We start from the raw sequence: 21,661 nt of genomic DNA on the forward strand, positions 1-21,661 counted from the left end.
CCTCCTCCTCCTCCTCCTCTGTTCCCCTCTCCTTTCTAGGTCTTCTGGCTGGATTGTCCTCCAGCCTCCATCAGGCAGCGCCTCTCCCACACCCTGCGCCGCCTGCCCATTTATCCCACAATTTGCCAGGTAACTCCTCCGTTGCTCTTGTTTGCTTTGTATGCTTCTTAGTCACTCGATGGGCACCTCCTGCCAGCGGGACAGCTGCCAGCTTTGCCATGCACTTTACGATTTATAAAGCCTTCAAACCCAGGGTAGATTTCCCCTCCAGCAGCCGGCCTGGATCCCATCAGTATCATCTATTTCTCTTTGAAGCTGAGCTGCTCCATACAAATCCCACATTATCACATCCCGATACTGGGTCTCTTTCTCTCTCTGTGACACAAGAGGGTGGATTAATTAACATAATTAAAGTCCTTACTTGATTATTGCCTCTGTGGCATATGCTCAGGGCTAGTTACCACAGGTCAGCTGTCCTGCTTTGGGTTTGAAAGAAACCAGGGTGCTCCCAGCCAGACAGGTGGTTTCTTCCAAGCAAGGATTCTGCGATCACTTTAAGCATCAATGGCAGAAATTATCTGGGCGTCCATGTATTTTGGGATTTTATATATCTTGAGAAAGTCTCATGCTACCACGGCAACTTGATCGCTTTTATTGCTCTTAGTTTATGTATTATTTTAGCTTTTATTGCTTTTTTATTATTGTGTGCTTGCTGTAACAGCTGTAACAGTTTGCTGCGGCTGCAGATTTAGTTACTGGTGTTGATTTGTTTCTGTTATTATATGTAAAGTTGTGGTTTATGCTTGTAGCTATTTGGATTACTTTCGACTGTCTTAGAAGCATAAAGAGCTATTTTATAGCAGGTCAGTCAGTTGGTTTTGTTTAGCTCAGTATTGTCTGCAAGGACTGACATCTGTCTTGCAAGATTTCAGGCAGGGATTGAATCTGGGAATGTCTCCATGTTTAGCGACTGTTGTACCACTGATCTGTAGTGGTTTCAGGTGTCTCGTTTAGGAAGACAGAGTAGACATGTCATAAATAAAAACACAGCATGTAAAATACTGTTTAAAAGGAGTCTAAAGAGGGCAATTCATGTTGCCGTTATTCGAACATAGCCTAAGATCAAAACAATCCTTGTGTTGATGAATCCCAGTAATGTCTTTAAAGACCACTTCGTTCCCTGAGTCCTGCTCTGTATTTTATGATTTTATCCAGCTGTCATTGAAATGAATGAGAAGCTGTGGGGGCTAAGGTAGGGAGGATATTCATTGCACTGCTGCCTAGTAGCAAGAGAAATACATCTTCTGATATTTGAGCTGTGCAAGTCTCCGGAATGCTTGCTTTTGTTAGATTTCCCTTGCAAAACATGAAGTGGCAATTAGGGCTGGTTGTGTTAGTTTTTTATTTGTGGTAAATTCTGTCGCTGTTGTACAGGAAAGAACCATAGGCTTTGGGTTAAGGGGTTGGTTGGGCCCCTTTGGAGTTTGATGTGCTGTGATCAGTTATATTATCCTTTGGACGTTGGTTGCTTTTATATAAAGTAGTTTCTTTTAACTTGCGAAGCCACCCAGAATTGTTCTGGAGTTGGACAGCTTAGAAATGTATTTATTCAGCCAACCAACCAATCAGCCAGTCAGCTCTTCTGCCTGAACTTCCCCATGTAGTCTGTTCTGCCACAATGTGGGAGATAGAGTTAATTCATCTCTCTCTTACTGCCCTCCTGCCTCTAGTTTGGTACTAACCACATGCTCAAATGTGCTTTTCAATCTAATAACATAGTAGGGGACATCTAGGCTAAGAAAAAACCATTCATACATCTTGATTCTGTTCATAGGCGTTATTTTTTCCCTGTTGCAGAATTTTTTGGCTTGGTATAACAACTCCTCCTTGCCCTGTGAATCTTTGACTTCAAAAGAAGTTGAAGCAGTGATTGAATATCTTTAAAAATTAAGACTTTGGAGCTTCACTGCTTTGCATATTAATGACCCTTCATTTTGTGTCTCTTTCAGATAGTTCTCAGCTACATGGCAAAGGGTCCAGTGTGCAGCCACGGAAATTGTGACAGTTCTGAAAAAGAACACAACCAACCCTGGAAAAAGCCTGCAGAATTAAGCAGTGGAGCCCTCCCATTGCTTACGTGCTATCCTTCTTCAGTGGAATTGATCTGTAGGTTTCCCCCCCCGTTTGGACCAGATTCTTTCCATGGGGCTCTGAGCCTTATGCTGAGAGAAGCAGCACTTAGCAGGCCCAACTCTAGCAGCTGCTCTCACTTCAGTTCCTCCAGGGTCCACATCAGGGGAAGGAGAGATGCTTACAGATCTCTAGAAGCCAAGTCCTTGTGTTCCTGCCAGGTGCCTCCTTAATTCTGCAGTGGATTCTGTAAAGGCACATGTTTCTGCTTATGGATGGACTGGCGAATTTTCAGCTCAGCCAAGAGTGAATCTGTGGGGTGTGTTTCTCCTCCCTGACGGCACCTTTAATAAAGCTTTGCTGATCCTTCCCCAGAAGATCTTTCTTTCTCTGTGGCAGCTCAGTGGTCCTCTCGGAAGGAAAGTCAAGACTTGAGAGGCCTCCAGATGCACTCGGGAACCTTGAATGCAATTTGGGCTTTTTGTTCTGTTTCCCTGCCTCTTTCTTTCCTCGATATGCTTTCCTTCTCTCCACTGTACCACCGAACACGTTGGACTGGACTAAGCCCTTTTTTCCACCTGTGATTGTGTATAACGAAGCTGTAATTTCAGTGCCTTTTTATGGTGGAGCAAGAATGCAAACTATTCCAAGCTCTTTTCGGTGTGAGCTCTCCGGAGCTTTTTAATGTTCTCCTTTTTAAAACATCCTTATCTGTTATTTAAGATGCATTGGGATTTATTTAATGAAACTTTGTCTGGGGATGGGGAGAGGTTGCACATCATTGTCCCTGTTTAACAGCGCTTGCTGGTGAATGCCACACTGGTACCAGTGATGGGCATTTCCCTGAAAGCTGTCGGCTCTCTGCCAGAGTTCTCGAAGTGTTTTGCAACCAGAGTCAAGGAGGGAGCTTCCTCCTTTGCTGTGTTGGCAGAAGGAGCATCACACGTTTCGTGCACCCGGTGACCTGACGTGGGGCACATTTTCTCACCTGGAGTTGCCTATTCGTGCCTGGAGCAGCTAGAAGACCCTTTCTTATGCTCTGAATGAAAGGGAGATGTCAAGCCTCCGTTTTACTTCAGGACTTAAGTAATTGTCTGACTAGGTTCTTTCCCTTCTTTCTTAAACTGCCTAGTTGCAGCCCCCTCTTGCCTGGCTGGGGACCCTTTGAAAGCCAACCCGGGCCACCAGTTGCTCTGGATTGGTTATGCTTTGGTGCTGTCCTAAAGATTTGGGGCAGATCCTCCTTATTTGGATGCAGCAACTGGTCTGGGGGTTAATTTGGAGTAAAGCTGATGACCCAAATTCTTGGCTTAGCTTGCTGCTGTTCGACACTCCAATGTGCTGCATGTTCTGGGGAAAAAAAATGCCTTGCAAGAGGAGAGGAGTAAGTTGACAGCTTGGGCATCAGTTATCCCATATTTCTGGAGCAAAAAGCTGCTTAGTGCTCAGTACAAGGCACCGCAAACCAAGAGGGCTGTTAGTTGCTATTCTTCAACCTGAGTTGCAGTCTTTTCTTGCAAACCCCAAAACTAAACTGAAAGCTTGTCAGCCCAAACTGAGGTCCTTTTGTGGCCAAAAGAAACTATTCCTCACAGCCTCTTCCATCTTTTAACCCAATTTGCTGATTCTTCCACTGAAACAGAGAAAGCACTTGACTAGTTGAACCCTTTTAAAAAGTCAGTGAGTTCTGTTTAGTTTGAGGCCCCCGCAGCTTAGAAAACCAGTTCTTTTCTTTGACCGAATTATTTTAGGATTCTAGGTTAACCTGTGCAAAATTGTTTTAAGTCTTTTGCAATTTTTTTTTTTTTGGCAAAAGATAATTTTGGCCTTGTTTGCCACAATCATTTCTTTTTTAAAAAGTTGCAGCAGAAGAGCCAAAGACTGCATTATAAGGTTGCCAGTTTTGAAGCACAGACATTTTTGAGTATATGGAATTTGGGGGCTTTTTTCTGTTTTGTCAGAGCTCAGTCCTACTATACGTTAGTTACCTCTCAAGAGCTGCTTCATCAGTCATAGGAACGAGTGTTTGGCACTTGGCATAATTTGGGCCTTGCATGAGCCATTTATTCTTCCCTCTTTGCTCTGTTCCCAAAAGCTTTAGTTGCTATGTATATTGGTGCCTGCCATAGCTGGGGCAGAACCCCTTTGTCTATTTAAAAAAAAAAAAAAAACCCTTCACAAAGCCTCTTGCCTCAGGGAAATGTTATGTGGTGGAAACTCTGCCCAATTTCTTCCCCTCCCACTTCCCCCCTCCCCTTTTCCTTTGTGTTTTAAGAAGTAGAACCTAAAAGCAAGCCATGGCAGGGCAAGGGAAAAAAGGGGGCGGGCGGGCGGTGAGAGGTTGCAACTTGAGAGCTGCTCACCGGGGGTGTGTCTACCTTGGCTTTGACTATTGGGGGAGATTTTGTTTACGGTGGGCACGGGCACCACCAGATGGCACTTAAATTTTAAAAAGCAGCCTCTTTGTGTGCAGAAAGAGCTGCAATTTATTTTTGTGTGTTTGGGAGAAGGGGGGCGGGGCTGGGGAAAAGGCAGCCTTTCTAGGAAATACGGAGGGTGGAGGTGACATTGAAAATGATTAATCTTGTATACTGCAACTGAATAAAATTGTTTTTTTTTTTTTTTCCAGAACACTGTTTTCATTTACTCCAAAGGGAGGGTTGGGGAGGGGGGTCTTCTTAGTGGTAGAGCCCCCTGAATTAGATGCAGAACTCCTTGGCATCTTCGTTGAAAGAAAGAAGGATAGTCCAAGAGCAGCTTCCAGTTGCAGTGTTTTCTCTTATCAATGCTGTCAGCTTAGCCGTTTGCGCCAATTCCATCAACTTAATCATCCAGTCCTCCACTGAGGGAATTTGTGCATCCTTCCATCTTCAAGCATATATCTGATAGCTTTTTTGCTTATCCCTGCACCGTTTTAGCCTTTCCTGTTTCTTTTTTAGACTTGTATTCTGTCGGTCTTATATTCTGCATTATGTGTCTTAATTATATCTTGAACAATTAATAACAAAAAGGAGAATTAAAAATAAGCAAGTAAGAAGGATGAGGTGTGAAGCCTAAGATCCTGGAAGCTGCTGTCTGCAGGGAACAAGTTCTAATCGCCCTCCTGGACCTAGGCCCCCTCCAGATGGAAGGAACTCAACTCCCAGAATGTCCCAGCTAGCAAGGCCTTTGCTGAGAATTCTGGGAGTTAGTGGTCTGCAGATTGGGCAGGAGCCATGGTTGGAAAAGGCAGCTCTACATCTGTGGAGTTTAGCTCCCAGCCTAGCAATTCTTAAGAATTCTGCATGCCCAAGTTTTCTGCAGAAGGATATGGAAAAGGCAGGATGACGGGTTTGAAAATTTGTGGAGAGCTGGAGAGGGTGACCGAGGAATATTCCCAAATTGCCAGCTACACCGAAGACCAGGATTAGGGATGGCGATGCCAAAACACATTTGGAATCTGCAGCCTGCACCTTTTGTGCCTATTAGTACATATTTTGTAAAATGGCACTGAGGGCCAAATTACAGGGCCCTGAAGTTTCACTCCCTGTCCTAGTGTGTCTCGAATCTGGTTTTGGAATTACAGTAGTCAATGACACCTCCAACCCCAGAAACAAATCAGCTTATAATGAAAGCTGATGTTCCCAGACGGTTATATTTCTGCATCTGCCTGGCGCTGTGTGAGCCGTTTCTTCAGAGTTTCCATGAAAATATCAAAAGAATGCCTTCTGTATCTTTTTGTACGGAACGGTGTACGAATTCAGTTCCTGAGATTTTCATTTACCCGTAGAAAGGCAAAAGATAAAGAATCATTAGCTTAGATCACTTATTTATTATAACTGAGGGGTGTAAACAACATTTCCCATTTCCCTTCTCCAACAAATACTTGAATACATATAGTCAAATATAAGTAAGCAAAACACCAGTGCATGCGTCTTACAAGTGAGACTTTGGGAAAAAAGGCACTTGGAATTGATAATGGTTCTCTGCTAATCTCCCCTTTTTAAGGATTAGAGCCAATCTATATAATATGGCCTGCAAGACAAAGCCACCTTCAAGCAGGCATATACATACATACATCTTTACTGCCTTAAAATCTGACAACTTCCATACAATGTAGTTAAAGACCTTCTGATAAACTCAAGATCCAGTGTCTGACAAAATGCTAGTTGGATCCTGGTGTGATTATATCGTTCTTGTAACCATCTCATACTGCATTTTAGTGCCAGTCCGTTACTTTAAATCACCTTTCACTTGCACATTTCAATGATGGATTATTAAGCATCTGCTGCAGACCTAACACCAACCTGATCTTCCTTGGGTAACTTCCTAACCTTTAAATACTATCCAGAAGAAAACAAACCAGTTTATGCAGTTATAATAATGTTTGGATAATGCTTTAAAGTGCTCAGGATTTTCCATACACTGCATTAACTTGAAAATAACTTTGTAAGGTAAGATAGCATTCTCCCCATGCTGCAGTAAGGAAAAAAGCATTTACTCAAGGCCATCTAATTCTGAATTTGTGGCAATGGGGTTTTCCCAGATTTCAGTTCGACTCTCAGCCATTTCACAGGATATTACAGCTGCGGGAAGGAGAATTTGAGATGCCAAACTGAAAATACGTGCATCGATAACCCAGACTGGATAATGTTGGGTATGTGCCCCGCTGCCAGGAAGGGACATCGTCATCATTTGGACAAGAGCAACTTGCAATCTTAACAAAACGCAGGTGCAGAATCTTTTGATCTTTGGCAAGATTTCTGTGTGACATAAAGCTTAAGAGTGCCCAAATGTTGAGAAAGATGCACTAGGTTTTGGCATATAGACTGAGGGAAGCATTAAATAGTAAACATCTGGATTTGTAACAATACAGCTCAAGGCCAGCTTAAAAATAGTTTTGCTATGTTGAGGGTGAAGAGGTCATTTTTGTCCAGATACCAAAACAGCCAACTCCTGAATCGACATCTCCTTGTTGAGGTAACGGTCATATTGAGCCATAGTTAATCTTCCACTCTTCAAGGCATCTTCAACAGAGAACTTCCTCCCTGATTTCCTATCCAAAATGATAGAAGATTCAGAATTGGGCCCTTTCACTGTGATCTCTTCCCAGTCACATTCTTGGCTTTTCAACTTGACAAAGAGGCCCCATTCGATAAGCCCGTATCTATGGGCTTCTTCTGGGGACATCTCTTTCCCCGTGTCAGGGTCAATGACGACAATAGAGCGCCTCAGATGATTTTCTCTCTGCTCCCGCTTGATAGCGACTGTCTGGAGACGGTTCTGAAGCTGTTCAATCTCACCGTCTTTTTCTCGGGATAATATTTTCAGATCTTCCAGTTCTTTCTCCAAAGACTGGAACCTGGAATCTAGATTTATACCTCTCTCAATCTGAGTCATGTGCTTTAAATCCTGGGCTTCCATCACCGTGAGCTGAATTTCAGACTGCAACCTCCTCATCTCCAGAAGAAGGTTCTGCTTTTCCATGTGAAGCTTGTGATTTTCCTCTCTCAAAAAGTCCAACTCCTTGGAAGATTTGGAATTGTTAAATTCCATTTCAGATAGTTTGGCCTCCAACCTATAAATATCAGCATCCAGTTCCATTTTCTGTCGGCTTTCGTCTTCTAGATTGTTCTTCAGCTTCTGAATTTCATACTCAGTATCTCCCTTCTCCACTTGGACACTCTCTGAAAATACCACTTTCTTCTTGACCTCCATCTTCTCCAGCGTCTGCAGTTTCTTCTTCAGGGCTTCCAGTTCAGCTTGCAGGACTTGTTTCTTATGTTTTTCCTCTTCCAGCTCCATCTTAAGTAGAGCGTGGTCTTTCTCCTGCTGTGGATCTTGTTGAAGGATCACCTTTTGCTTCACGGTTACTCTTTCGGCTGTGTCCTTCTCCTGCTGCTCCAGCTCACTCAGTCTCATCTTCAGCCTTTGCACCTCCAGTTCTGCCTCCCTACGGGCCTGCCTTTCTTTCTCCAGTTCCCCCAGCTGGCGCTCCAGTTCTGACCTTCTCCGTTGCAGCTTGCGCATCTCGTTCCGGAGCGAGTCTATTTGCTGCAGTTCATTTTCTATGCTCTGTGAGAAGGAGTTGACCTCAGCTTTTAAGGTAGGGTCTTGTTCCAGCTTCACCACCTCTTGCTTCACCACTTTTTCCCTCACCTGTGAGAGCTCTTCCTCCTTCTGCCTGATGATCTCCTCCTGTTTCTTCTTCTCCCTCTCCAAGTCCATCTGCTTCTTCTGCTCTTCAACCAACTGAGCTCGGAGGGACTCCACTTCTTCTCTTGTCTGGCAGTCTTCCCGGTACTGCAATTTCTCTTGCAGGACCTCCTTCATTTGGACCTGAGGCTTGGTATCCTTCAGGGTCTGGATTTCTTGCTTCAACTTATAAATCTCCAGATCGGCTCTCTCAATTGCTCTGGTCCGCTCCACAATCTCATCCCTGAGATGCTGCAGCTCCATTTCAGTTTCTGGGTCTGTCTTGTACTTAATAACTTCCTTGATGATCTCTTGCACTTCCACCTGAGGCCCTCTGTTCTTCAGGGCAGTCAGCTCTTTCCGGCAGGCCTGGAGCTGCTCTTCCCCACCCTGGTATCGCCTCTCCTGCTCCACCAGTTCTAGGCGGAGGTTGGCCACTTCGTTTTCAGCCTGGGGATCTGGGCGAACAATCTCCCGCACTTTCTCCTGGATGACCACTTTGGCATTCTCCTCCTCCAGAGCCTGAATCTTCTTAAGCAGTTCAGCCTTCTCTCTCTCATTCAAGCGGGTCTTGGCCTTCTGTTCTTCATATAGGCGCCGTAGTTCATTCACTTTCCTTTCAGTTGCCAGATCCTTCTCCACTTTCAGCACCTCCTTCACAGTGATCTTTCCCTCTGCCATTGCCCGCTCTTTCTCCAGCTGCTTCAGCTTGGCTTGGAGGAAACGCAGTTCTTCCTCTTGCTGCTGCCTCAGCATGCTCTCCCTCTGCTTACTCTCCTGCAGCTGCTTATACTCCATCTCCAGCTGGGGATCATTTTGCATCTTCAGCACCTCCTTTTCAGTCACTTTTTCCTGCTCCTTGCTCTTCTCATTGGAAAGAGCTGCAATCTGGTGACGCAGAAGGACTATCTCATTCTGCCGGCTTCCTTCCTGTCTCTTGAGCTCCTCAAGTTGTTCTTTCAGCTTCAGGAATTCCTCCGCCTGGGCTTTGTCTGGTTCAATACGCAGGACTTCCTTGACCACATACTCCTGTCCACCTTCTATTTTCTCACGCTCTAGAGCTTGAAGCTTGAGCTTCAGGACCTGCAGTTCCTCCTGAAGCCCCTGGTTCTTGCGCTGCTCTTCTGCCAGGTTCTGCTGCATCTTGTGGAAGCTCTCATCCAGCTGTGGATCAGGCTTTTTCTTGACCACATCCTTCCTGAACACAATCTCCTGCGGCTTCTGGTTCTGCAGCTGGAGGATGTTCTGCTGGATGACTTTGATCTCTTCCTCCAGATGCTGCCGACACTGGATCTCATCATCCAGTTCCTTCTTTAACTTCCAGATTTCTTCTAACGGCTTTGTAGGCTTGCTGGTCTGAATCAATTCCTCCACTAAGTGGACATCGGGTTGCTGTCATTGAGTGGAAAACAAGGAGTCAGTTCGATAATCTCAACTGAGTCACTATAACAAGAGTGTGCTTCCTCAAGCTGGTGCCCTCCAGAAAACTCCCAGAATATGCAGTCATCCTGGTTAAATGCTCTGCTGGTTGGACATCCTGGCAATTGGCTTCTCTGGAGGGCATCAGGCTTGGGCAGGCTAAACGATAGGGTAAATTCTCTTCCCCCACTTTAATGCAGATCAAATCTTGCCTGATGTCCAGTTGGTACTGTTTTATGCATAGTCACTCAGTTGAGTAGATGCTAATTAGTTAGTAAATATACTTAGGATTGCAGCATTATACTGTCACACACATACTCTTTTTAAAACTGCCTTGCTGCCATATTCTCTTTCCCATCACTTCCCCAGATCTGACTTCCTAATTGAGAAGAACTATTGAAGGCTTGGGAGACTTTGCACAAAGTGAAGTTTTTCTTAAATTGTTTAATTCCATCTGAGTATCCTGGTACTTCATTGTCAAAGTATTATCTCAGACATATTGTACCCCTAGCTTGTTGATGCTTATTCTCCCACTGAAATTGCTGGCTGGAACGCAACGTTTGGCCGTTGTACATTTTTCCTAACTGCCTAGCATTTCACCACCATCTTTTTCCGAGGAGCAGTATGAAGTCCTCAGAAACCATTTACCTGTGGCACGTTAGCATTTGCTTGTTCCTGGAAAAAAAGGAAGATTTGTTGTGTCCCTGCAGGGCTGTGCTAAACCTTTAAAAGAGGTGCTTTGGCACATACAGAAGCACCTAAATTGTGAAAAACGCCTTATCTTTTTTTTTTCCCCCACCAGCTTGCATCGCTGTTTCAGAACCTACCCAGCTACCTTGTTTCACTGGGAAAAACCTGGAGTGAATCAGTTACGACACACACACATGCAGAAACAGTTTCCGAAATAGCCATGTGAACCGCCCAGAGTCCCTCTTGTGGTAGGGAGATGGGCGGTGGCAAAATTTGAGGAAAAAAAAAAACCTGGAGAAGACGAGGCTGCTTTAATTATTTGGAAAAGAGGACACTGTAGGTCCTCTGAAGCTTTTGAAGCCCTTCCTTGAAAGGATTTGCAGAGCTGTAATCCCAGTTTTTGCCCTAGGACCGTAAATTACAAATCTCCTTAGCCTTTTGTTTTCAGTAAATGGAAGTGTAATGAAAGGGTGCTTAGGCAGGCTGTCAAAATTAATAGCCTTATAATTAGGAGCTGCAACAAAGTGCATACAGGGTAGGAAAGGCCTATTTAATGTTCTAGGCTGCTCTGCCCAAATTACTAGTATATTTCTCTTCTTCTCCAAAGGGTCGAGAGCAGGATACAAAACCAACAATCAATAGTAAAACTACCTCCCCTAATAGTAGAATTAAAACAGCATCACTTGGGGGCTGCCACTGAGAAGGCCACTCCGTTCCGGAAACCTGCACTTGTGAATTTGTGTCCATCATGTTTTTATCTCCCTAGCTTTTCTCCTTAAAGATTTTTGGCACATGACAGTTTCATTCCCCACAATTCCCCAATGATGATTACAAAAGCAAATCAATAGGGTGGGTGAATTTCCATTTTCTGGCCAACCTAAAACTTCTGCCATTGAAGAACCTGCAATGTCACTGTTTGTCAGGGTAAACAGAATTTCCTTGGATGACTCCTATAGAGCCCAGGAGTATTATTATGAATTCCCTAGTAGTCTGCAGTTTTATTACAAATTGATCTGTAGGTAGCCACCCATTAACTACCTGTAGAGGTTGGGATTTATCCATAAAGGTTGGGGCATTTTTCTCAGCAAGTGCTAGTAGACAACAGTTTCTTCGACTTACCTGTTTTAACAGGGACTGAGCAAACTCCAGGTTCTGCAGCTTTTGCCTATTGATGGCATTTATCTCGGTGAATCTGGCAGCCAGGAGAGCTTCCTGCAAATGGGACAGGGATTCATTTAGAGGGGGGTAGGATCAACTGGAAGAATACATTATGTTGTTGTTGTTGTTGTTGTTGTTGTTGTTATAAAGAAAGGTCCCTGAGTCATTTTCTGACTTTTGTGGGGAGGCTGCTCCACTCTCACAGGATAACAGCTAGAAATGAACAAACCAGCTCTGCTTTTGCAGGCCTTTATCCATATACTTGGTTTGACCATTTTTATGCCCATCTGGCTGATGTTCAAAAAATGCACAGAAATTTGCATGTGATTGTATTTTAAACACACACATTTTTTTTTAATCTGTTCAATCATGTCCGATTCTCAGAGACTGCCTGGACAAGCCCCTGCAGTTTTCTTGGCGAGGTTTTTCAGAAGAGGTTTGCCATAGCCTCCTTCCAAGGGCTGAGAGAGAGGGACTGGCCCACGGTCACCCAGCTGTCGTCGTAGCTAAGGTGGGACTAGAACTCACGGTCTCCCAGTTTCTAGCCTGGTGCCTTAACCACGACACCAAACTGGCTGAACACATATTTACCCACCAGTATTATTTCTAAATGTGCATCTAATTTTTTTTTTCACATGCTTTTCTTCTGAGACAGAATTGAGGAGGAGGAGGAGTGGTGGGGAGAGGAGGAACGTCTTGTTCAAAAACTTCCCCATCGTAGACTTCACACACTGCCTAGAGGCCCCTGGTCCTACGCCAAGAATAGCTTGCTGTGAATCTTTTGGAACGACCCCGCAAAACATACCTCTTCTTTCACTTTAGCAGCTGGAGACTGGCGTCTTGGTCTCTTGCTCATGAAACCATTGCGGCCATTTTCCAGGTCCAGGATGGATCTCAGCTTTTCTGCTTCTAGTTCGTAGTCCTGGGGAGAGGAGAGAGGGTGTAACACCTAAAAAAAATGCTGGAGGCACCTATACAGTGCAATTCTGAAACGGGGTGCAATTTTTCCGGTCCTTCCTCTACGCCACTCCTTACCTTCACTGCCTGTTGATACTGTTGAGCTTCTGCAGCGACTCTTTGAACTTCTTTCTCTTTGCTTGCAATTTCTCCCAAAAGGGACTGTAAAGCAAGTGAAGGTGACAGCCTTTAAAGAGCAGGGGACAGATGGCACGGTCGTACTTTGAACAGGGGCGGGGAAGGGATCCTCTGTATATAACTCTCCCTATAGAGGGACGTTAATGGCAGGCTGGAACAGCTAATGGTGGATGGAGCCATACCCCATAGTGGGGGGAGTTTGTAACCCTCCATCTTTCATCTTCCCAGCTGTGCGGGCACAAGATTCCTTAGCTTTAGAAAAACGCTGCTAACCCAGCCAAGTTTTAAAAACTTGCTATACAGATATATAAGAAAGAGAAGAAGAGGACAACCAACAGCAGTGATGGGTTCACCACTGAAAGACCAGGTTAGGAACAGATTCTCCTGGAGAAAATCTGTTGGTCACCAAGGGTCGACACCAACTTGACTACACATAGTCCGTCAATATATGAACACGCTTGCCCTTCCTTTCTACAGTTGTCGCTTAAGCAACCTTTAGGACCCGTATCTCGCTTGGGGCCATCATCCAACAGAAGAACATGTGGCTTGGCTGCCGAAGGGCCAGAATTCAATTCCTGGCCTCTCCAGGAAGTGTTTGGAAAACTCTGGACTGAAAAACCTGGAAATGGTGTCTAAACTTTGGTGGCAGTGCTCAGCTAGAACCCAAGATCTAGTTTTCTTTTTTTTTTAAAAAAAGCAATAGACTGCACAAGTGGTGCTGTACAGTCGTTGCAGTTCCCCCCAGCGGTCTGATTACCTGTTGCTTCTTCAACTTGGCTTCCACATTAGAGAGGTGGTCAGTTTCTTGAGGCTCATTGTTGGGGATGTTTTCAAAAAAACGGCTCAGTCCTTCATAACCAGTGCGGTAGTTGGAATAGGCAGATTTTGCTTTCTGCAGGACCTGGGATCTAGAGAGGGAGGTGGTATGCAACTGGCTTGGAAGAGCTGGTGTTGCAGCTTCACCTTCATTCTTTGAAACTCAACAGCCTCAGTGATTTCCTCCAATGAATTTTTAGTTAACGTTGTTTCATAAAGATGAGTACCCAAACATCCTCCAGCAAAGTTCTAGATCAGTGTTTCTCAACCTTGGCGACTTGAAGATAGGTGGACTTCAACTCCCAGAATTCCCCAGCCAGCATCTTCATGTTGTCAAGGTTGAGAAACACTGTTCTAGATCCTAGAAAAATGCAGGTTCAGCTTACAACTATACCAAAACTTTCTCCTGCCTTTTTTACCCCCAGCTGTTCTACAACTGCATCCCCCACACCCTGCAGAAAATTTCTGTGACATTCTTAATATGGGTGTGGAGAGCTGGTATTTGTCTGTGTTACGAAATGGGCTTAGGAATAAATGTCTTGTCTTTCACTGCATAATAATCTCTCCAGCAGCCTGCAGTCTCCCTAGCTTCCTGCAATTCCATGAAATCCTGGGGAGCTCATGGGCCATGAAATCCAGAAGGAACTCATGGGCCTTTTCAAAGCCAGGAAGCGAAGCAGCTAAGCAGGCATTAAAGGGAGAGTTGCACACAAGGAACAGGAAACATACTGTGAATGCTAATACAGGTAGTCCTCAATTTACGACCACAATTGGGACTGGAACTTCCATTGTTAAGCAAAGCAGTCAAGTGAGTCACTGTAATGATTCACGCCCAATTTTACAACATTTTTCTCCGTGGTCAAGTGAACCTCATGGTCATTAAGCAAATCCAGCTTCCCCCATTGACTTTGCTTGTTGGAAGCTGGCTGGGAAGGTTGCAAATGGTGGTCACTTGACTTTAGGATGCTGCAACCATCATAAATACATGCCAGTTGCCAAGCTCCTGAATTTTGATCACGTGACTGCAAGGATGCTGCAACGGTCGTAAATGCAAGGACTGGTCGCAAGTCACTTTTTTCAGCACCATCGTAACTTGAACAGTCGCTGAATGAACGGTTGTAAGTCGGGGACTGCCTGTAACACACTTCACTACCTTGTGACAACAGAGGACATGATATTCATGAGATTCTAAAGCACCTTAAGAATAAGGCAGAACAACAAAGAAGTTATTTTGCAGGAGAAGAAAATGTTTTGGAAACAGGAGGACAAATGTTGGGGTCTTATTAAATGGGCGCTTCTCCTCCTCCTGCCAATTTCTTAGCCCATCCTCTCATTTCCCCCAGTTCCCTCTTGATCACCCCCTGACTTCACCCCACCCTCATCCTCACCTGTAGCCGAACTGCTTGCCGAGGCTGCCAAACCGCTGGTTGAGCTTATGGAGCTCGTTTTCTTGGCGCTCAATATCCGGGCAGTGTTCTTGGAACTGGCTCGCCAAGGTGCTGGAACATCTCCTGACCTTCTCCAAGTCTCGCTGGGCCTCATTGAGCAGCGGCTGCTGGACCTGCAGCTCTGAACCCAGGGCCTGGGAGGAAGAGGAGGGTAGCCCTTAGCAAGCTCCTGGGCAGAAAATTCCTACAATCTTTTCTCCTGGGGTGCCCCAACCTGTCTCGGCCAAGGGCTTTCTCTCTTCCGTGGCGTGTTGAAAACTGCTCTCCAAATGGGGAAGACAAAAAGGGAATGCCACTGCCAAGAAAAATACCACGGTGCACCTAATTGCCATGACGGTATGGAAGCCTCAGCTGACTGGGACTTCAACTCAATTCAACGGTGAGAAACGCATGAGCGCTTGTGGATGTTTGCTCAGACATCAGCCTGTCCCAGAGAGCCTTACAAGACTTCACAAAAGTTAGACTCTGCCTTTCCAAGAAAAGGTTAGGCAGAAATGTATCCAAGAATGAATTAAGATACAGATGTAGGAGTCACACAAAGCTGGGAAAATTAAAACACCTTCTGGTACAGGGATATTCTTTTGTTCCAGATTTTCATGATGCCCAGGGGAGCATCAGAAGCTGTATACCGACTGATACAGGAGATTCATTTGTAGGGTCTTTGCAATGTATAGACTGTATACGTTCATGTACAAAGATGCACAACCGGGCAAGCCTGCTCAATCTCGCAGCCTTCCAACTGTGTTGGGCTGCAACTCCTCAAAAGGCCATGAGGTCTTTGGAGTTGGAGGACACTGGCCTGAAGAAGGCTTCGGTCCACTTTCGGCTCCTGTAGGTTTCTGAGAAAGAGAGCTAAGCCGCCCAGCATCGACGGACTTCCCCCATCAATACAGATGATGCAACCCTTCGAAACGAACCTTCCTCTCCCAGGTACAGCCACTCACCAGCAATTCTTCCCTCTTGCGCTCCAGGGCATCAACATCCTCTGGAATGGTGTCTTCAACGGCCAGCTTGTTCTCATAGCGAGAAAGCAGATCTCTCCCTTTCTGCAGGATCTTCTCAAGGTGATTGGCAACTTCAACCCTGTAAGGACAGATGGACAGAACTGGCCATTCTTCTTCTCATCCCACCTCCTTCAGCTAGAAGTCCCAGCTAAGATGGTGTGCACATGTAGAAATGTCCATCCCATCTAGAGTTTACTACAGGTAGCCGTGGCTTAACGACCGTTCGTTTAACGACAGTCCGAAGCTATGACAGTCTCAGGAAAAGGGCTTTACGACCTGTACTCACACTTACGACTGTCACAAAACATCACCCCCACAGTCACGTGATTGCAGTTCGGACACTTGGCAGCCGGCTCACATTTACACCAGTTGCAGCATCGCGTGGTCACATCGTCACAAATTGCGAACTTTTTTTGCCAGTTTCCAGCAAAAAACATCCATTGGGGAAGCCGGATTCACATAATGACTGCTGTAAAAATGGTTGTAAAATTGGGTCCGGTCCAGTGGTGACTCACTTAATGACTGCACTGCTTAACCAGTTTTCTGGTCCCTATTGGGGTCGTTAAGTGAGGATTACCTGTGTTTTATTCTAACGAGCAGGTTGAGTACCTGCAACTCTCACCAGTAATGGAAGCTTGTGTAGAGGAATGCAGAGATAATTTTGGTAAAAGTGTGCAGGAGCCATTAAGGAAAAATAAAAGGCATCTCAGCCCTGAGAAAGGGCGAGGCACGAGAAACAAACTCAACCCCATTTTGATTTTGTTTAGGGTAAGAGGGGACAGAGGAAACCTCTGGCAGACATTTAGGATTCTGTTACAATATCCCACAACAATAAAGTAACATTCCTGTAATCCAGTGTTTCCAACCTTGGCCACATATCTGAGAAAAAAGCAGCCTCTTTATGGTTACACTGTAAGACTGTGAGCAATCCCCAGCCTAACATATACAGGCATATTTGGGTCCAAAAGGGTCCACTTGCAGGAATTCCTATAACATTCCTCCATTCATTGTAGAGATGCTCATGAAAACTTGGAGAGATCCATGATCAGGAAGAAGGTTTACTTTCAGTTCAGGCAGTGGCCTCGGGCTCAATTTCCAGCAGAGGAAGAACAGGGTTTACAGGGGCAGCCCACCACCCCATATCTTCCCCTTTAAGAGCTTGTCTTTCCAGCTTGCTCATTTTCCACTCGGACCAGCTCCAGCATCACTAGCATCTAACTCAGTTCTGCTGCGTCCCAGGTCTGAGAGCTCAGCTGTTCTTCCGCAGATTAACCTAATTCAGCAGCAATTACATAAAAGGTATTAAATGTTATTAAAGGAAATCTGATTCAACCAACAAGCTTCAGGGTTATGGCTGGGCTTTTGCAAGAATAGGCAAGGCTGCTTTTGCCATTAGTTCAGGGTTGTTGATCTTGGGATCGTCCACTGCAAACTATGAGATCCTTTCCATTGGAGAGATGGGACTGATCAAGGTCCTGCATGGCTGAGGGTCAAGCAATGAAATGTGTGTCTCAACTTGCATCATTGCAGTGAAGCAGGACTGGGGAGCATCATGACCTCACTGCTTGTTTCATCGTTCAAGGGGTGTGGCTACCCAATGACCCTTTCTGCATGCGGAGCAGATGGATTACTGCTGAGCTATGGTCCTGACTCTGCATTGCCCACCTTATAGGGCCCAGTTTTTCATAATCACAGGAGCCTTCTTCTACGGAGTCTAACGACTGGTCTATCTAGTTTGGTGTTAAGTCCACTGATTAAAACTGCTCTTCCAGATTTGCAGTCAGGAGTTCCCACACATGTTCAGACCCAGGGAAAGTTGTGGATGACCTGATCACTCATGTAGCACCATCTTCTATGACCTTCTTGCCAAAGGAGAGTTAGATTCTGCCCTTCTTTTTTTTTTCTTTCTTGACAAACAAAATGGGGTTGGGGGGGACATGGTGGCCCAGGTAGGTGTCCTCATGATCCAGTGGGGTCTTGCTATTCCTTTCTGCCCCTTTCCTATCCTCCATGTTGCTCTGGGGGGATGAAATGGAAAAATAATGGAATTCCTAGACCAATCATCGTTTTGGGCCCTCTCTAGGACTTTGCCTCTGTCTTGAAAGCTGACATAGAAGGTTGATGCTCTGTTAAGCCTCTTAGCCTTGTTCACACACATCTAATGAGAGAATGTTCCAAAAGCTCACCCCCATCATGTCAGTGCTGGCTAGGTTAGAATGTTCACATGACACATTAATCTCCCACCTTGGTCCAGTTAAGCACATCGTACAAATTGGGCCACTCTGTTTGCAAATCAGGTGCGCTATGAAGCTCTCTCCCAAGCATATGAAGCCAGCTAGCACCTCATCTTGTTCATTACAGCCTCCACTAGCCTTTCTCAACCCTTCCTCTCTAGATGCATTGGAGTCCAGCTCCTGAGTAGGAATGATAATTGGCCACTACTGGAATCTGCCAGGTTGGAAAAGGTTGGTCCCTACATGCTACAGCAGAAGCAGTTCTGCTGAAGCTTTTCCCACCCCACCCCAAGATGTGGCATCTTCTCCCCAAAGCACACATGCCATCCAGAAGAGCTTGCAAAGTCCTCAGAGATAGCAGGCCAATATGCCAGGAAGACATGGAGTGGGAAAGACCTGGACTGTGAGGCACCAGGTGAATTCTTGTCTTGGAGAAACTGCAGGAAAGGACAGGCACTTACTTCTCTTGAGCAGCACTGAGAAGTTGGACAACCCTGTTGTACTTGTTGTTTGTCTCCTCCACTTTGTTCTTCAGCAGGGTGGTGCTGCTGGGATCAGATATCGACTTGATGAAGGCTTCACATTCCTCCATCTTGTGGGTTTTCTCCGGCTCAATGCGACGGATCACGTTGGTAACGTTCTGCAGAGGTGTTTTGGAGGGGGGAAAGTGAGATATTGTCAGGGTAATTGGTAAAGAAAGCACGCTGAGTTGGAATTGCAACTCTAGTGCACTTTATTGTTTCTACCATACACAGAATCTTGCCAGACTAAAGGTTCCTTAACTGAGCTAAAGGGAAAAATACGCTTGGGAATCTAGGGCGGTGCCAGTCTAACTTTCTTCCTCGGCCCCTTCACACTCTCCAAGCTGTGCAAGCTGTGAGAACACTTATCTGCCTGGAATGCGCTCTCTACTCCCTCAGCTCCGAGCTCCATCACAGATATGTGGAAGAATAGTGATCACAGCAGCATCCCTGAAATGTTCTAGCCAGCTGGGGAACGTCTCCATGGTACTGTCCTACTCAAGTTTGTAACTGAACAAACGATTAATGCTTCTGTCCTGCTAATCCCAGTTTCTGTCCTACCCAGGCTTAGACCAAGCCTAATTGCCATTTTTTGGATTCTTTCCTTTCTTTCAGCCACACAGCCCACCTCTCAGCTGTCTTCTACTACTGTCTTGGCAGCTCTGCTCCAAAAAGTATAATTCTTATCATATCCAACGTACCAAAGCATTTGCAAATGTTGGTAAGCTCTTGTCAACCCCAAGGTGGGGGTCTGTGCAGACCTTTCCCTGACCCCAGCTCCCTTTACCTTAAGGTCCTTGGCACGCTCCGCACTATCCTGAACTGCCCTGCTTTGCTCTAGAGGAGGACGAAGGTTGGCGGTGATGGCCTTCTCCTGCTTATCTAGGTCAGTGTTCACTTTCTCCAGCTCCGCCAGCAGTTGCCGTCCCTGTACGGATGCAGCATCTGGAACAGAAAGAGGAATTTTGGGTGTAAAATCATTTTGGTTAGCAATGAGTTTCTAGAAGGGGCCGAGAATGGCCCACATTCCCCTTTCCCAATCCTCAAGGCCTGTTGGCATGACACAATGTCATAGGTTTGGTTCATCATATTTTACTTCTGTGTAATCAGCTGGGGGAAGAGGAAGATGGGTTTGGCACAGGAAATGCCAACAGTTGACTCCCCCCACCCCGCCATCCAGCCTCAGTTTAGGCCCAGAAGAGGAATAGATCTGAACAAAAAAACAGGAAGAGGACATAAAAGGAGACAGGGAAGGGGGTGGAAAGATCCCTTCTGCTCAAGTTGGACCTTTTTTCTAAGTTTTCTAGCCATGAAAATGGCAAAACTTTCATTCCAAGAATGTTAGGACAGTATGGTTGGGCCACCTCACTTGGGGTGGGAGAGGGAATAGTCAATCATAGGGGGCGTTGGCACCTTGATGGGGCCAGTGATGACACCGTTATTCACCATCTTGGACTGTATATTTTATATCTTGCATTTTTATATTTATGTATTTATATTAATATTGTATTTATTTTAATGATATTTTAATCTTTGATTTTTAACTGTTTGTAAACTGCCCAGAATCATTGTAATATGAGATGGGTGGGGAAGAAATATAACTAACTAACTAACTAACTAACTAACTAACTAACTGGTCAAAGTTCTTCCTCCCCAAGCACTGCATCCCTCTGAAGGATCTGTCCCTTCCCTACTTCATTCTCTGCAATTACCAAAAAAGAAAACCTAACTACATACTTTGCATTAAGTGTAATGTGTTGTTTGGACCTGAGCATGTACTTTCACCCTTGATAACTTAGAGCTATCACAGAACTGAAGTTGGAGGTGTCAGAACTGTTGGGTTTTCCACCAAGGAACTTGACCATGTGCCAGAGGAACCCTAAGTTGTCTTTCAGTTGGTTGTGCCCAAACTCTTAGAAAGAATTACAGAAGAATTACAGAAGAACTGAGCGCACGGTTCCATTCTGAGTGGGACCCATCTCTCCCTAGATGTCTTGTGGTGTACCCACCTCCAATGCTCTCTGCCTTCAGGCTATTGTAGCGCTCCTGCAGAAGATTCTTTGTGCCAGCAGTCTTCTGCTTCACACACTGATATTGGCTAACAATGCTGTAGAATGAGAGGACATAGAACCAGTTGGGCAAAGAAAAATCATGGGCTTGCAAAGAACATGAGAATTTGACAGAAGGAAGACAGGCCTTTGCCTGAACCATCATGCAAGCCATCCACACTCTTCATCTCTGGCGTGTGTGGATGCAAACTAGGTCAAGAAATTCTTACTTGTCAGTAAAGGTGAGTGATTCAGGATCAGTGGGAGAAATCATGAAACAGACCGCAGGGGCACTGAATGCATTTCCTCCACTGTCGGTGACTTCCCAGAGCTCTCCGTTGTTCTTTTGAAGAGTGTATTGGGCACCACGTAAGATCTGGCACTGAGACAGAAAGGCTTTTGAGTAAGTCTGTTGTCTGTTCCAAACCTCTGTCCCCGATCCTTGCAGCCCCTTGGGATGCGGACAGAACTCAGCTCATGTTTGTGTAGAAAACAGCTCATATCCAGTCCTGGTTTTTTTGTAACAAGGAAGGAGAAAGGCTTGTGCTTGTTATCCTCAATCATGCAAAATTCCAGCAAAAGTGAGCTGGTATAGAGTACAGAGACAGCCTTGAAGAAGATATGGGGAAGCTGTTAGGAAAACATGAACTTGGCCCAGAAAGACAGGAAAGGGTGAGGAAGAAACTCAAGGTTGCAGCACATTGACTCTCTGTGGTAGGGTTTCTCAACCAGCGTTCCGTAGGACTCTAGGGTTCCGCGAGAGGTCACTAGGGGTTCCCTTGGAGATCACAATTTATTCAAAAAATGATTTCAAATTTGGGCAACTTTACATTAAAGAAATAAGTTTCATCCTTTATTTACAGTTTAAGAACACAGTTAATGCATATCTACAGGCCTACCCATGAAACGAATAGAATAATTTTG

General features: G+C 45.2%; 2 protein-coding genes across 5 annotated transcripts in view; one reads left to right on the forward strand and one right to left on the reverse strand.

Moving 5' to 3' along the window:
• The window catches only part of UBN1 (ubinuclein 1), a 29,115-nt gene extending 24,365 nt beyond the window's left edge, over positions 1-4,750 (forward strand). For all 4 annotated transcript variants that reach the window (XM_063314815.1, XM_063314817.1, XM_063314816.1 and 1 more), the window contains 2 exons: positions 40-129; positions 2,010-4,750. In XM_063314815.1, the coding sequence (XP_063170885.1) occupies positions 40-129; positions 2,010-2,062 (143 nt within the window). In that variant the 3' untranslated portion in view covers positions 2,063-4,750. The remainder of the gene's footprint in view (positions 1-39; positions 130-2,009) is intronic.
• Positions 4,751-5,921: 1,171 nt separating this feature from the next.
• PPL (periplakin) overlaps positions 5,922-21,661 on the reverse strand; it is a 62,113-nt gene continuing 46,373 nt past the window's right edge. The window contains exons 12-22 of the mRNA XM_063314820.1: positions 20,968-21,119; positions 20,699-20,796; positions 19,477-19,634; positions 18,630-18,808; positions 15,875-16,013; positions 14,871-15,064; positions 13,424-13,574; positions 12,607-12,690; positions 12,377-12,493; positions 11,533-11,625; positions 5,922-9,696 (exon numbers count right to left, since the gene is read on the reverse strand). Of these exons, the coding sequence (XP_063170890.1) occupies positions 7,033-9,696; positions 11,533-11,625; positions 12,377-12,493; positions 12,607-12,690; positions 13,424-13,574; positions 14,871-15,064; positions 15,875-16,013; positions 18,630-18,808; positions 19,477-19,634; positions 20,699-20,796; positions 20,968-21,119 (4,029 nt within the window). The 3' untranslated portion in view covers positions 5,922-7,032. The remainder of the gene's footprint in view (positions 9,697-11,532; positions 11,626-12,376; positions 12,494-12,606; positions 12,691-13,423; positions 13,575-14,870; positions 15,065-15,874; positions 16,014-18,629; positions 18,809-19,476; positions 19,635-20,698; positions 20,797-20,967; positions 21,120-21,661) is intronic.

The sequence above is a fragment of the Candoia aspera genome, chromosome 14, assembly GCF_035149785.1.
Source record: "Candoia aspera isolate rCanAsp1 chromosome 14, rCanAsp1.hap2, whole genome shotgun sequence".
Taxonomy (NCBI): domain Eukaryota; kingdom Metazoa; phylum Chordata; class Lepidosauria; order Squamata; family Boidae; genus Candoia; species Candoia aspera.